Source organism: Ruditapes philippinarum, unplaced genomic scaffold (assembly GCF_026571515.1).
Source record: "Ruditapes philippinarum isolate M1 unplaced genomic scaffold, ASM2657151v2 ctg18846_1_1_1_1, whole genome shotgun sequence".
In the NCBI taxonomy this organism is placed as follows: Eukaryota; Metazoa; Mollusca; class Bivalvia; order Venerida; family Veneridae; genus Ruditapes; species Ruditapes philippinarum.
Genome location: NW_026857954.1, coordinates 1 through 16,215, shown reverse-complemented (window position 1 = coordinate 16,215; position 16,215 = coordinate 1). Strand labels below are relative to the sequence as shown.

Below are 16,215 nucleotides of genomic sequence, written 5' to 3'. Positions count from 1 at the left end.
GATCTTAAATTACCATGTCCTATCTAATAACTCAATATGAACTTTATATATTTCAACAGGTTCCTCATGTTTAAGATCACATTACTTATTACTGGTTTAAGTACATCATTATGTCCAGTTCTGAACTCTCTGTGGTTAATGATGGTGTATGGTGTCGTATACGGGGTATCATCAGGTTTGTATGTTATTATAAAGATTTGTGTCGCGTTATATGGCCTTATATAAACGGTTGTCTCGAAATGTAACCTGAGCAGCAAGGTGAGTGTTATATTGCAAACAACCGCTTATATACGGCCATATAACATGTCAGGAATATTTACATGTATAACGAATTTATAAAACAGCATTTTTTTTCCTTTTTTAGAGAACAAAGTGAGATTTTTTCATAAATTGACAAAAGCTGTGTACACGTATATAAAAACTATGTAAGCGTAACTATTAGCCAATGAAAAGCGACATTTCAGACGTTCATTATTATAAAAACTAACGAACTGTTCTTGAAAGGTATTTGAGGTTTTACCAAGATTGTAGTTCACTTTATATAAATAGAGTAAATATACAGAAAATATTCGCCCATGTCCAATGGAGCGTCTGGGTACATTTTTATTCGGCTCAGCGCTAAGTGCCTTATATTGTCGGAAAGTGGAGTCAGCAAGTTACTTAATGACGAACAACAACAATTTTACATTAGGTCGACGGCTCGTTGTCACTTTCTGCACGTGTGAGAAGTTTTTATGCAAGGCACAGTAATTTTTTTCTCCACATATGACCAATATTAAATTAAATGAGATGAATTTTGTAAATTAAGAGCTAAGCATTGACACTGTATTCTCGGTATACGACTTGCGAAAGGATGGTTGTTTTACTTAAAGACCATCCCAATACGACTGAGACGGGCAGATTTTTAACCCGCCATTAAAATACTATACATGAATAACAGTTTTTATTTCAATTGCAACTTTCATATATTTTTTCTTGGTTATTTCAGGCTTTACTATTTCAGTGACATCCGTGGTATTATTGGACCTTATGGGCCTGGATTGTTTAACCGAAGCTTTAGGGTTGATTTCCCTTTCCAGTGGTATTGGTTCGGTGCTCGGGCCTCCGTTTGCTGGTAAACCTTTATATGCTTTTATAGCTTAGCCTTCTATTACAGTAACATTGAGTTTCAATCGTGTAAAGTGTCTCTAAAACCTTAAGCTTCTCATTAATTATCGCATAACTTCGGACAAGTTCGTTAAAATCCGTATTGAATTCGTTGGGTTTGCGAAGTTTCGAGTTTTGTGGTGTGTTATTTTCTAAATGGTATATTGTTCTGTTTTAGGTTTACTGTACGACACCACCGGGAGTTATACGGCACCTTTCTTAGCCTCTGGAGCATCAATGTCGCTTGCAGCCATATGTGTGTTCCTCATCTCATATATCAGTAAAACAACAACATAAAACATACAACATTTATTTACCTGATTTTATCAGCTTATATAAACTACATGTATATGGTAAAACTAAATATTCTGAACTTTCTTAACAAGGATAATAACGATTCGCGTCAACGATATTTCGCCCGCCATGTTAGGAAAAAAGCAGTTCATTTTAATTGGATTTTTTTAATAAACTTAAATTTGGTGGCATATTTGGGACGTTTTTTTTTCACAACTTTTATTTTGATATTAGTTAAAGCTATATAATTGAAATTGAAAAAATACAAATGTACAGACAATAAAAAAATTACCCACAACACATATTTAAAATAGATATTCCGAATCGAAGCTTAGTCAGTGTAACTTACAATCCATTAAAATAAAATAAATAAATAGAAAAAAAAACAGAAGATATCACCTATATATATCAAATTACAGAAAACACATTTAATTAAAAAGGGGTTGAACTTTAAGTAGGATTTTGACATTGAAATATGATACACTCACATGCGGTCTAAATCAGTGTTAACAACCGTTTATATACGATCATATAACTTGTAAAAATCTTTGTAACGAAATTATAAAACAGCAAACTGCCTTTTTAAGAGGAAATAAGAGAAATTTCAGCAGGACGGTATATGAATTTATATAAACGTGACGATTATCAATTGAACGGCGGCGCTACAAACATGCATTGTTATAATCACTATCATTAATTTTAATCGTGTGACAACGGGCATAACCGGTATTTTCTGTATTAAATACAAAACTGTTTCCGGGAGATTGTCATCCCGGTAATTGCCACGTTTACTAGTCTTTGTAAAAATGTAAAGTGGGTTTAGAGCATGTTTGATGCTTATCACCTAAATATAGAAGCTCTGAATGTGAAATTAGTTGTCATAAAAGTAGCAAAATGTCAACTAAGTGCATGTAGTATTTTGTCTTCGATACAAATATTTAAGAACTATAACTTCACTAATTTCCAAAATGCAACAGAAGCAAAAGTTGGTTCAAGTAATTGGCCAATAAATAACTTGTGGAACACTTTAACAGATCACCAAACATAAAAAGCTTCTGAGGAGTTAGCATAGAATTATGGGGCATTTGGCCTTTAAATGAAAATATTTTGATTTTCATTTTATCAGATCCGAATAACATATACATGATAATATTAATTGCACAGAAAAAAATCAAACACATTCTTGTGACATAATTCTTTACACACGTTCTTAACAGACACTGATAGTCTTGCTACACATGTATTTGCACATTTGCCTGTTTGAAAATGCCATTTGCTACGTAGATGTTTGCTTTAAACCAAAATCGAGTATTTTTCTCCCGGCAACATATATTGCTTCTATATTACGGTCGTCCCCTGTAATATATAATGTGAAATACATGTATATACTTATACGATAATTATACATCTACTTTTTCCGTCACTTTCCGTGTAATTGAAGTATTAAGACGTCGTTGAAAGACGTGATAAATGCAGCCATAGTTCACACAGACGGTAACGTCAATTTAACAAGCAACGGAAATTAACGGAAAACGCCGATTTTTTACGAGCGTATTATAGATACATGCGTATTTGACTTTATGTAATGAAATGTTGCAGCATCCATTCAATTAGTTAACTGTATCCACCGAACAGTGTGACACTTATCTATAAATACGAGTTCAATCAATGCAGGGCCCATGTCCTGCTATAGATGAGATGGAAAATTACAGAATATGATTAGTATCTACCAGTTTATCTGCGACGAATTTTTGTTCCGTATTTAAAAACAGAGGGAAAGTGTAACCATTCAGTACCTGTATATAAAAATTTGTCCAGACAATCATCAAGGGTGTCTTCTTCAAAAACATCAACATGTGTGTTCTCTATATCTAAATTTATGATCAATGCATCAAACTCCTTTCCTACTTCAAAATTTCCGACTTTCTTGTCAATCGATAGAGCTGAAAAAAACAAGTAACTGTTTTCAATAGATCTATTACAGAAGGTACATCTGACGAAGATTTGAAGATTAGAATTGGTGACCTTAATAAGTTTGGCACCTCCATCACTATATAAAGGTTGTGGACAATATTTATGACTGGATAAACAGGCCCGTCGTCACGATTTTGTGATTGGTGCGGCCAATTTGCTTGGTTTAAGCCAGATTCTAGGGGGGTACGGGGGCATGCTCCCCCGGAAAATTTTTTATTCTAGGATGCTCTCAGGGCCGTTTTCCCGCATATTTGGCACAGTTTACAGCCTGTCGCTAGTACAAGTTATAGTAATATGTCAACGATTTTTAACAGATTTAAGTGCGTCGTGAAGGACGGATAGGTGTACATAAAAGATGAATACATGTAATTGATATTTGGCAAATGAAAAGAAAACAATAACTGATGTTGTTATAATTCTTTAGATGTATTTTATCTGATAATTATAAATAAACAAATACAAGAAATATTACAGTACTAGGATTATTGTTTAACATAAATCACACAATGGTATAAGCTTAAATAACAATCGATGACATGATGGAAGAATAGCACATTATGAGTCAACAATAACCACCTTTTGTTTAGCAGTAACTTGTATTTTGTTCACAATCATCTTACACAACAAAGAGTCTCATTCTATGTAAATTTCCCAAAAACACATCGCCGTCGTTCTCTAGTGGTAATGAACTCATCGGCAATTACACGTAAGTTGAGTGAATCTGTCCTGTACTTATGAACATGTAACACCATTAGATTGTTCAAGCGTACTTGAGACATTGTCGATCTCAGGTATGTCTTTATTCTTCTGAGCGCCGAGAATGACCTTTCACTGGTAGCATTAGTAGCAGGCATTACTAACAAAATCTTAAGCAACACAACGATCTCAGAGAACAGTGCTCGTTCTAGCACCGACTGTTCTGACACAAATTTCAAAACATCAGGTAGAGTAATAGCACTATTTTCTGATTTGTCAAAATGTGAACGTAGCAGCTGAAGCTGCACCTCTAACATGTCTCGGTTAATATCATTTCCATAGAAATCACAAACAAAACCAAGTTCTCTAGTGTAATCGGTCTTCAAAGGTTGTGCGGCCTTAATAAGTAAATCCTCCACGTTCTGAAGTACGCGATATCCCGGTTGGTCAAATCTCTCTTTAACACTGGCCATGGCAAGATCAATTGCTTCAAAGTACTTAGGGCGGAACACATCCTGCACTGTAACGGGGTGGTAGCCAACACCGTTCCCAATCTCGAATCGTGTGGGCGCCTTTCTCTTCCGGGGAACATTTGGATCGTTAACATCGACTCGATCACTCTCACTTTGAACTTTAATCCAAAAAGAATCAAAACTGTCGTCTGACCTCATGTCTATCAAGCTATCTAGAGTCCGCTTTGCTAGTCGCTGGCCCTCGGATGCTGACAATGAAACTTGTTGATTGTAGCTTACCATCTCGTTTAGCTACTATGCACACGTAACAGAACGCAAGGTCACGGGACTCGTCGTAATGCAGCCATTTTCGGGTGTTGAACCAACTGCTTTGGAAAGATCTCTGAACGGGAGCTTTTTTTCCTACATTAAAAGAAACACATATTTTAATGTATGAAAATTTAGAATATGTTCTTAATAGTAAGCAGTATGACAAATATACCAATAAATTGATATGATTTATCTTAATAAAATGTTCCTTTTTCCGTTAGTAAATATTTAGAAAGTAGAAATATGATTGTGAAATGAGTTTGAAATATATGAGTCTGAAATGATATATGTCTTTATTCAATTTAATTTATCCTCATATGGAAGTGTTCCCCTTTTAAACTGAGTTTAATTTCGTTATGTTAAAGAGTAAATTGAATGAGTTTATTACTGAATTTATTTCACAGAGTTGCGAAAACAATGATATCAAGCTCTCGGAGAATTCAGGCATACTAGTTTAAGATACTCATAATGCATATTGCAAATCTCATGCACTTTTTTCTTTTTCTTGCTATATCATAATATACATAACATTGATGAAAAAATGTACTCACCAAATGTTCGTTTCGGAAACGAAAATGATTTTGGTTGATTTGGTTCCGATGGAATTGTGTCAAACATCATGATATTTTACTATCTTAAACTATTCATATTAAGATACTTGTATGTGAACAGAGGTAAAATTTAAAGAATTGTGATGTTACTATTTTGAATAAACATATATATACGGTGAACTGTCGGAAGCCACGTCGATGTCAATTAATGCCAATTAAGATAATTTCACACTTGACTTTGGGGGACACCGACATGTACCTGGTCAATAAACAGTGTACAGTTGTTCCTTCGCGTCATGTTTGTATATTACCGCGCAATTTGCATAAGGGGCTAGTTAAGTGTCAAATCGCTAATCAGCGATGCGTTTTTTCTTCTTTTTTTTTCTTTTTTTTTTTCATTTTTTTTTTCAATTTTGGCCAGAATATTGGTCCGGCCAAGGCCGGACCGGCCGGACCATCGACGACGGCCTTGAAATTAAAGCGATTAGATAAGTAAGGTACCCATTGTTCACCATCATTTTAATTAAGTGCTATGTGAGTACTGTTGTAGTTTGCGCTGTCGTAGGCGAGTGGTTAAATTCAGTAATGCAACATTATATTCTACTCAACGCTGTTTGTTCAAATATCATTTAAATAATAATAATAATAATAATGACGATGACGACGATTATAATAATTATTCATATAATAAAATAACAATTACAATATCTTAATTAAAGGAAAAGGAAGACCCCACGTGTTACAAAGATATCAATCTAAACTGTTCATGACAGGTCTGATGTTGTATATATCAAACTGTCCATTAATATCAAATATATGTTTTAACTAGATAGTAAATTTGTTGAATGAATTCACTGCCCTACTTAGTTTTATTTCAAATATCAAGTTAGAGCAAAGATTGAATTACATGACGATGACAACGACATTTTAATATTAAAGCTGCACCTCTCCAGATGAGCCAATGTTTCAAGATAATCAACCTTGAGAAAAATGTATTTAGACTTTAAGAAAAGTAAAAATATTCACAATTCAAGAAATAATTTATATGATTAATACAAAACGCGACTGATTTTTGCAGTATTTATCACCATAATTGAGTAAGTGACTTGCGTAATTATTTTTCTTGTCTTCTTTCTTTTGGATATTTTGACCCTTATTTTTGAGTACTTTTCGAGATTAAATGTCATTTGCAATGTGTAAATTATTTTCTTTTTTTCACTTGACAGTATCTTTAAATACAATTCGTGAAAATAAGCATGGGTCCGGGGGCATGCCACTATAATACAAAATGTATCTAAACTTTATAACTTTATATTACGATAATTTCTAACAAGGTCACACAGTTCCTCATTTATTTGACAAGTAAAATATACTTTTTATTAATCGTACGTTCACCGGGTAATAAAATTTAGATCATACCTTGAGCGCCGCCCAATGTCGCTAACTTAAATGCGTCTCTCATAGATAGTGGCGTATAACCATTTGTACTTGTTATAGCGTGTGCATTTGACACATGCACCGCTACCCGAATGGCGTCAATAATGGATGGATGATAACCTCCGGATACATCTGTAAATAATATTATTGTTATTAAAATTCAACTCATGTTGCTATAAAACTTTCATCTTCAAATAAATAAATGACATTTTTATTATGTTGGTACACAATCATGTACTACAAATTCATTGACCACATTATTTTACTGAAATAGGATAGGTACAATGTAATATTCGAATGATAACAAAAACCCATTACCCGTGCTTTTTTCTTTACATTTAATGCTTAATAACTACCACAGTTTTTTTGGAATGAATGTTATGTACCTTGCATATATCTCTCAAACCACAGACAATTTTAAGATTCTGTATTGGTTAATTTTGGAAATTGCGCTGAAGTTATGACTCAAAACAATTTGTCAGTTACTAATAATTCTTAAAGCCGTTGTCCAAAGTTTGACGGAAAGGGATGAGAAATGCATCAGACAAAGGACAAATCAAACGGCATATTGGTGTTTTATTCTTTATTCTTTAAAACTTCAACTAAGGTTAATTGCTTGACTTTTTTTTATTTGACCTTCCCAGTGTTTACAGTTTTTTTTCCAAATTAGTTGACAGATTTTCCAATTGTAACACTAGGATAAGGCATAGTCTGTGGATGAAACAATCGTTAAACATCGGTCATCGGCTTTTCCCTTTTATTTCGGATAATTGATTTTGAAGCAACGATTTTTCTTACCAGTTCCAAGTCCAACTTGAATGCCGTGCTTGAGTAGATTCTGTACATCTAAAAGACCACTCCTTAAACTGTAAGACATAAAAATAAATCATAAATCATCTGTTTGAGGGCGCCGACTTCGATGCACATGCTTTCGATTGCGGCAAGGAGGTTGGGTCGATTTTTACTTTAATCTACTTCATTCGTTAAATGGATTTGCTTTGCTTTAGATTAAGAACAGTCTATTTAAAGTCTAAGGGATTTCAATATCAAAGTGTTATCAAATGAGCTACAAACCGTACAGAGCCGGGAAATAGTCTCTATAATTGTTGGAAGCCTGTTTCCCGATTTTGTACTTGTGATGTAAGTCTTGTAACATGCAATCTATTGAAACAGAAAATCACTTTTAACTAGTTTCTCCAAAATATAGAACCCTTAGAACATGTAGAAGTAAATTTGTTAAAAGTTATTGTCACTGGCCTTCTGTAAACAAATTTGAAAATATCATGTGTTCTTCATCAAAAATACTTTATATAATTTAGCAAAATTCATTTTTTTGCAAATAAAATTCGCGTTGTTTAAGGTAACATATTTTGAAAATATTGTATTGAAATTCTTCTCTTTGTCTGTTTGTTCAGCTCTTGTTAATTGTTTACCTCATGTCTTATCCATCGGACAAGTATATATGTTTATATTGTTTATCTGCTATAAACATTGTACATGTATAATGTTTCATGCAATAAAATTGGAAATTGGAAAAAATACTTCTGATGAAGGCTAATCAATTCCTGTTCTAGCAGGTTAATGATTAAGGTTCTAGTAGTTAAGTTCAGCTTAGGGGTCGGCTTGTACTTAAAATGGTTCATGGAGAGTTCTCCCTCCAGCAGAAAATTTTAAATGTATACAAAATGGAAATATATACGACATAACCCTTATAATTGATGCAAATTATAGTAAAACATCAGAAAATCTACAAAAACTGTAAAATGAACTTACGAAAGATTAGAGTTTGGGCAGTGAGATACAGAACTGCCTCTTTCTGTGATGAGATCTATTTCTTCTTTTGTAAGGTAGATACAATGTGCAAGAATTGTCTGTACAAATAATAAGATAAAATATATTGTAAACTAGTTTGATATGTAAATGGTGTAAAAATGATGATATTTTTACACAAAAAAATGCATAGAAAAAAATGTGAAGGCGATGGAAATTTTCCACAATAAAGAAAATACTTTTAATCAGGTTATTACATCTACAGTGTAACCTCTATATACTAGCCCTCAGTAGAGCGATAACATCCAAGGCAGCTCTGGCTTAGTGGTTAACGTTATTGCCTCTCAACCCAGGAATAATAGGTTCGAGCCCTACTCGACTCACGACCATGATTTCTCATAATGAAACCAGAACTGGTTAGTTCCAGGAAGCGGACTCGAACGTGATTAATATTGGTGCAATTTAAGTTGCAAGAACTGGGTTCGCAATCGTGTTAAAATAAATATGTTCAAACTAAACAATATTCATTTTCTGAGGTGTGACTTCACAATAATGTTAACTACTCTAAGGTAACGCCTCTTACAGAACACATAAGGGTGTTGCACTGCAGAGATTGTACTGTTTTATTAAATAACAAGTTGATAGTTGAAAAATACTGCTTGATAATTTTTCAGACTATGGGTTATAATATACTGCTATAAAAGCAATTTTGATTTATATTTCATAAGATACAAATTAAAATCAAGTTAAAAATCTTAAACAAATCTCATTTAAGCTTTAAATTCAGTCCACAGCCGAAATAAATCATTCGTTTCAATTATGTTTATTATATTCAGTGCAAAATATATTGAGGAAAAACATCAATATAGGGTGACATATATCAGCGATTCACCGATATATACGAAAGACAGGTGGGCACATTTCAACTTTATGAATTCATGAAGTTGAAATCGTGTATTCGTGAAGTTGAAATCGTGAATTCATAAAATTGAAAATCGTGAATTCGTGAAGTTGAAATCGTGATTTCACGAAGTTGAATTCGTGAAGATAAAATCATGAATTCCTGAATTTGAAATCGGGAATTCATGAAGTTGAAATCGTGAATTCGTGAATTTCGTATGTTGAAAACGGGACTTCAGGAAGTTAAAATTGTGAATTCATGAAGATGAAATCGAGAATTCATGACATTGAAATGATCCTACCGGTCTTTCGTAGATATACATCGATAATATATATATCGATAATTACTTCTTATTTCTTGTATATAATTCACTTTCATACCAGTTTAATGATTTTAGTAAAATACATGTTCTGTTCATACAAAAATGTGGTGCCCTGTTTATAAATGCGCTTAGTTTGTTTTTCTTCTCACTTTTTTCATCACTGCTATGAAATGTGTCATTATGATTATAACAATAGATTAGTGTTAGACATGGCTACCTGCTTTTGTCCAATGTATATGTTTTGTGTAAATTATCATAATTTATAGACTTATATTTAATGAAAATTCTCAATTTTTCAAATGTGTATCGATTATTAATCGACAGAAAAACACCAACGATATATCGATATCGTCTCTATCGATGACAGCTCTATGTTTCGATATATTTGTTGTTTACCTTATCTGTTAACAGACCAGCCTTGTCATAAACCGTCGCATAATTTTTGGAGTCGGGGTACAGCTGTGCCACATATTCAACTTCCGGTTTTGTTTCGCAAATATGTGTCTGAAAATGTTGATAAAAAAACAATTTCATTGTAATGCACAAGTTTGATAAGTATATGTTAATGGAATGGCATGTGATATCGTAATAAATGTTGATCAATTTAATGGCAATAATGCACGATATAACGTCATGCAATATCTGTCCTTTGGAATTGTCGCAGAAATATAATCGTTAAGCGGTTGATCGTGGAAATATGTGCGTTTGAAATTTTATAGCGGAAGAAAGCCGATATCTGCCCTGCATTTTCATAGCGATAAAAGCTGATACACGTTATGTGGAAAGTTGAGCACAGCTGTAGAACGCATTTAACAATCTCCCACGCAGTGATCTCCACTTACAGGATTAGATCTCTGCCGTTTTCAATTTTGATATTAATTGTAAAATGTAAACACAGTTTTGATGTGAACTAAAATAAAAAAAAAAAATTTTAGAAACATAAATATTATGAAAATATTTTTTTTTTAATTTAATATCGCACCGAAAGAGAAATCATTCAACTAAAAATTAATTTCGATTTTACACTTTTTTTTACATCATATCGATAGATTTGACACCAGAGATCAACCTATATATAATATCGTTGTTAATTACTGATAAAACAATTGTTCAACGATTATTTTATCCGCCATCTTTACACAATCATGTGATAAGACCATTACCACGCGATTTGTGTTACTGGCCGTAGCGTGGAGATTGCGCATTCAAGTGCCGTTAAATATTTTTTAAGAGATAGAACGCCGAATAGTTCCCGATTGGTCGAAGATTTCTAATATTGTGTAATTCTTTAACATTTCCGCAAATTACTGGTAATATTTTCAAACAATTTTGTTACGCGGATGAATATCACTTTAATCAATGAAAATTGCTCGGCTATTTCCGTAAAGCTTCGCCTAAATGTTATTAAGACTTTCTAAAAAATAAAGTAATGATGTTGACACTAGGACAGGGACGAGCTTAGGCAGTCGACGAAAGATAATCAATTTCTACTATAAGTAAGGGTCTTATTTGTTTAAGCAAACACTTTTGCGCGTCTTTCAGGGTCTTTCAAATAGAAAAGCATTTTCTTTTTGAAAGACCCTGATTACACAAAGAGTAGTGAAATATTATGTACATGTGAGAAAACTTTTGCTAAATTATTTCACAGATATACATGCTTATATTACATGTATTAAGCTCCATGATTATTTACATCAGTGTTAAACAACAGGTTTACCGTGAACAAAATATCTCAATTACAACCCTATTTAAGAATAATGTGGTTTGCTTCAGGGTGTATTATTATAACTTATATTATATAAATGCTCGTTTAGGAAGCGAGAGGTCTGGGGCTCAAATCCCAGTTAAGGCAACTCGTGTTATCGTCGATAGTTAGCGGCAATTTAATGGCTATATATATATGTCAAAATATTATCATACATACGCAATGTAAGAATTAAATTTCAAATATCTTTATTATGATGTCAAGTTTTCTACAGTTACCTGAACAGGAATGTTGTACTCCGCAGCAAGATCACCGAGCTTTTTCATTAAGGTCTCACAACATGATACTGCGAACCGCGGAGTTATCACCGGAGTTATATTGTCATACTGAAAATAAAGCATTTTATTCACTGATAGTTAGATTATGAATGTGTCCTTTTTAGATTTTATGTAGTCCTTAGTATTATTAGATTAAACATTTATGGAAAATCGTGAAATTGTTGCTTGATTTAAATACATGTATTATTTTGTTAGTATTATCAGGGTCTTTCAAATAAAAAATGTTGGTGAAGATTTCTGTTCATTCTTTAAAAAAGATACTTCAACATTTCGATATTCAGTGGGGGTTTTGTGATCACGTGGTTACGGTTTACAGCGGTTAACTAATTTCCGCTCGCCTCAAGGGGTTCAAATCCAACAGGATTTCTTTCCTGTAAGGTAACAGTACTATCTAACTACCGTAGTTTCCAGAAATTTGATGGTGATAGGGCGTTTACCACAACTTTTCCACGCAACGTAAAATATCATACTTCTGACCGGAAAAGTTGTGGTAAACCACGGTGATAGGGCGATTACCACAACTTTTCCGCGCAACGTCAAAATATCTTACTTCTGTCCGAGACACCGTATATTTCTGTGGTACAAAATGGACAGCAAGTCTGTAACCGAGACGAAAACAGCAGATAATTTGCTCAAAACAAGGTAAAATCATCATTTTTTCTTTTTCATCGAATGTGCCATTTAATTTAGAAACTTATTTATCCTTACTACATGCAAAACGCTTCATTAATTAAGTCAGGATAGTGAAAAACATTTAGGGCATACTGAAAAAAAAATCTTGCTTTGATTACGAAATATAACGTATTTCTAGTCCGTTCAGTTCATATAACTGGCCAAAATACAATATAAATTTGTACATTGTTGTCGGTATGAACAAGTTACAATACATAAATAACCCGTTTTTTGTATTATTTGGTACGATTTTTATGTTTCCACGTGTGTTATTTTTAAGGCACCGCACAACTTTGTCAATCATAAGATTAGGGCACCGCATTCTTCCTCCTTAAAATCACTGCATTTTTCTGTTTTTTTTAGCACCGTTTATTTTTGATATTAATGTTGGCTTTCAGAAAAAGAAGACGTTCAAACCTATGTCTGAACAAGCCAAAGCAACGTGCGAAAATTTGCAAAGCTGCATATACTTCCAGAAGATACTGCAGCAACTGGAGAGCGCCCAACTAAGTCTTTTGATATCAGCAGTACGCCAATGGATCAGCGCCTCCCTGTATTTCAGGACGATATTGCTTAAAAACGCACCACATTAGAAAAATAATATGAAGTCAAACTTTCGCCAAAAAGATTGTTTAATTAAAAGCACATTGGAGACCATGACTGAAGAGATTATGGAAATATTGCCCGGGTTCCTGCAAAAACTACATCATGAAAATTTATTGTTATGACTTTTTGCAACTTTATCAAATTAGTATGCAATAAGAAATTCCCATTAAAAATATTTCATTCCTTTTTTTCTCGATGTTGTTAGATGGTATAGTCTGCCAAGAACTTCAATCTTTCCATGTGGGTTTATCAGTTTTTTAAATTCGAAAAGGAAAAGACATCCTTATCTATATAAAGATACCATTGCACTTTAATATCTATAACTGGTAGTATTAACACAGATCAGACCTTCTGAAATTTTCCATAACATAACGTATGATAACAGCAACATAAAGTAACAGCAAAGTAAACAATCTTTCATCAAATGAAACATATTTGTATGAAGATTGCATAATTCAAAAAGTAGACGGTGGCCAGTATTTATCGGTCTAACAGAAAAAAGATTGCGGTGTTTGAATTCAGTGTTGTACGGTGCTCCCAATATTCGGGTCCAGTAAAGGCCTTTTTTCAACATATATTCCCTGAAATTTACGATAGAAACACACAATTTTGTATGGAACTTGAACTTAGGGTTAACCCATAATAAATATACGAGCTCGTTAGGTCATTAGAACAAAGACATCGTTCGTTATAACACACGTTTTTTGTGACAGGTACGAGTCATGTTGAGGTACACACGATCTTTTGTAAACACTATTTCTTTCGAAGTATGTGTTTTTTTTTGTGAATTTGTATTGTGCTAGAATTAACGATTGAATTGTCTTCAAAAAATTCGATGGAATTACTTAAACAATTGGAATAATCGTGCAATGTCCAGCAGTAAGATATTTTGTAAGCTATAACCTGGAATTTGTTTTATCCCGCCATTAATATTTTGTCCAGAAATATACCGGTTGTCCTCGCGTCAGAAGGGAATGGTATTTTGACGTTGCGCGGAAAAGTTGTGGTAATCGCCCTATCACCGTGTAAACGCCCTATCACCGTGTACTTGCTGCTGTCTGAAGTCGGGAAATTATTTGACTCCCTTAGGAAATCTAGAGCCATTTTAATTGCGTCTCCATAACACTTAATTATAAGACTGAGGAGCAATCGCATCTTCTCGGCACTTTCCGTCATACTTCGGATAAGAATTATCGTTGATAATGGTCGAGATATTCCGATTGGAATGAGAGTATAACAATTGAATGAAACAGCATCATGACGTCACTACGGGTAACTATGAAACACTTACCGCTTTCTTTTGTATTGTTTCGATGTACCTGCAGAAGGAAAGTAATTTTGATAATAGATTAGGAAAACTATCATAATTATGGTGAACAAAATATTTTTCAATGATTACTGTCAATTTCCATCCAACTCATTTTAAATAACATATATTATATAGTGTATAAAGTTTTGAAAGAGTGGAATGTATGCCTTAATATGGAATACCTTATGGAAATTTTATATCCTAAACAACCATTATTTAAATACAATACGTATATATAGATCTAAATTAAAGACACTGGCCTGCAGATGCTTAAATGTAAAAAAATGAAACAAAATTTCAGGTAAACGGTAAGTACCGATTTAATTGGGTTAAATATGTAAATCCAATATTACTGACATCTTAATTTAAAAAAGAATATTGAAAAAGGCGTCAATAATATTATTTAATCGTGTTTTTTTCTTTGCTTAATCTACTACGTAAGACAAAAAACAGTATCCTATTATTTCTATACAAGACATTGTACATGTATGCACATAGTCAAAAGTAGGCAGATCATATATCATCTTATTTAGTGCACGCACATTTTATGCCATGTCTGTGCATAATTAATTCTGAACATGCATATATCAATAGTAGATAGACCGATATTTAAGACAGGTTACCTTCTCGTCTCTGATACTGACTCGTCTACTGAACCTTCGACATAATAATCTGGTGAATTTTGATTCATATTTACTTTGCCTACCAGCGCCCTCTGTCCAAGTTCATCTAGAAAAGGCCCAAATATGTTATGAGTATAAGAATATTAAATGATTATAATTATGATTTTTTCTAGAGGCATCCTTAATACAAGTAAAGTTGACCACGTTTACGCAATAACATACTAAGCATATTATATCTTTACAGGCGTGCAATGCATGCTGGCTCACAAATCGATTATTCGTTTGTCCGTCGATTATTCATTTGTCCGTCTACTCTGCTAGTAAAAATGATTGTAACTGTACAAAATTACAATGATGATAATGGCAAAACAAGCAAAAGTTTCAAACTTTAAAGTAATATGTAGACTTACTTATTATATCACATAGCAACACAGTAGCGTCGGTGTCAATTGTTGCGTAGTAACAAGCGGTTGTTGTCCCATTCCGTAGCACGCGACTCTAAAATAAGAATAAGATTTATGCGTCTATTTTGATCATTGTGTTTCATTCTTAAAACCTTGTTCATAAATGACTCATATTATTACACGCTTGAAACGTGACGCTTACATTTTCTCTTTGATCAGAATTATGTCATTCCGAAAGCAATTTATAACACTATAAGAAATTCAAACATCCCCCGCCGCCTGCGATTTCTTCCTAGTAACAAATAAGAAATGAGAAAATGCATTCTAGAAACACAATATTATTTCTATTTTTTACTTTTACCGGCTCATTTGAAATAATAGGGAATTGAATAGTCAACTTAAATATTGTTCAACCCGACCCTATTTAAATCTCAAAGCAAACGGAGGACGGTAACGGCCATTCGAAACGTATTTAGCTAAGTTGCTGATTTACGTGCTGATTCAATGATATTTTTATTTCACTTACCACGACTCTCTTATATGCGTGCGCAGCAAAATCAAGATCTTTGAATTTCACTTCCGTCGGAAAGGTTGTAAACGTTGTAAGCCACTCCAAAAGTCCCATATCTAGACCCTTGCCGGCATTCGGATATTGAGGGGCATGGATATGGGGTCTATAAAAACC

At 33.4% G+C, this 16,215-nt stretch overlaps 2 protein-coding genes across 2 annotated transcripts; one reads left to right on the top strand and one right to left on the bottom strand.

The window, feature by feature from the left end:
• Positions 1-59: 59 nt before the first annotated feature.
• LOC132751606 (monocarboxylate transporter 2-like) lies at positions 60-1,608 on the top strand (the record flags this gene model as incomplete). Its single annotated transcript, XM_060741793.1, is given in 3 exon segments — positions 60-175; positions 989-1,114; positions 1,325-1,608. Coding segments are annotated over 3 exon segments (354 nt in total). The 3' UTR covers positions 1,444-1,608.
• LOC132751605 (guanine deaminase-like) lies at positions 1,441-16,194 on the bottom strand (the record flags this gene model as incomplete). The annotated part of the gene is made up of 11 exons (XM_060741791.1): positions 1,441-2,796; positions 3,237-3,383; positions 6,863-7,012; positions 7,679-7,746; positions 8,654-8,751; positions 10,270-10,377; positions 11,857-11,964; positions 14,486-14,513; positions 15,127-15,232; positions 15,537-15,624; positions 16,057-16,194. Coding segments are annotated over 11 exons (1,119 nt in total), but the record flags the coding sequence as incomplete, so codon positions are not given.
• Positions 16,195-16,215: the final 21 nt, after the last annotated feature.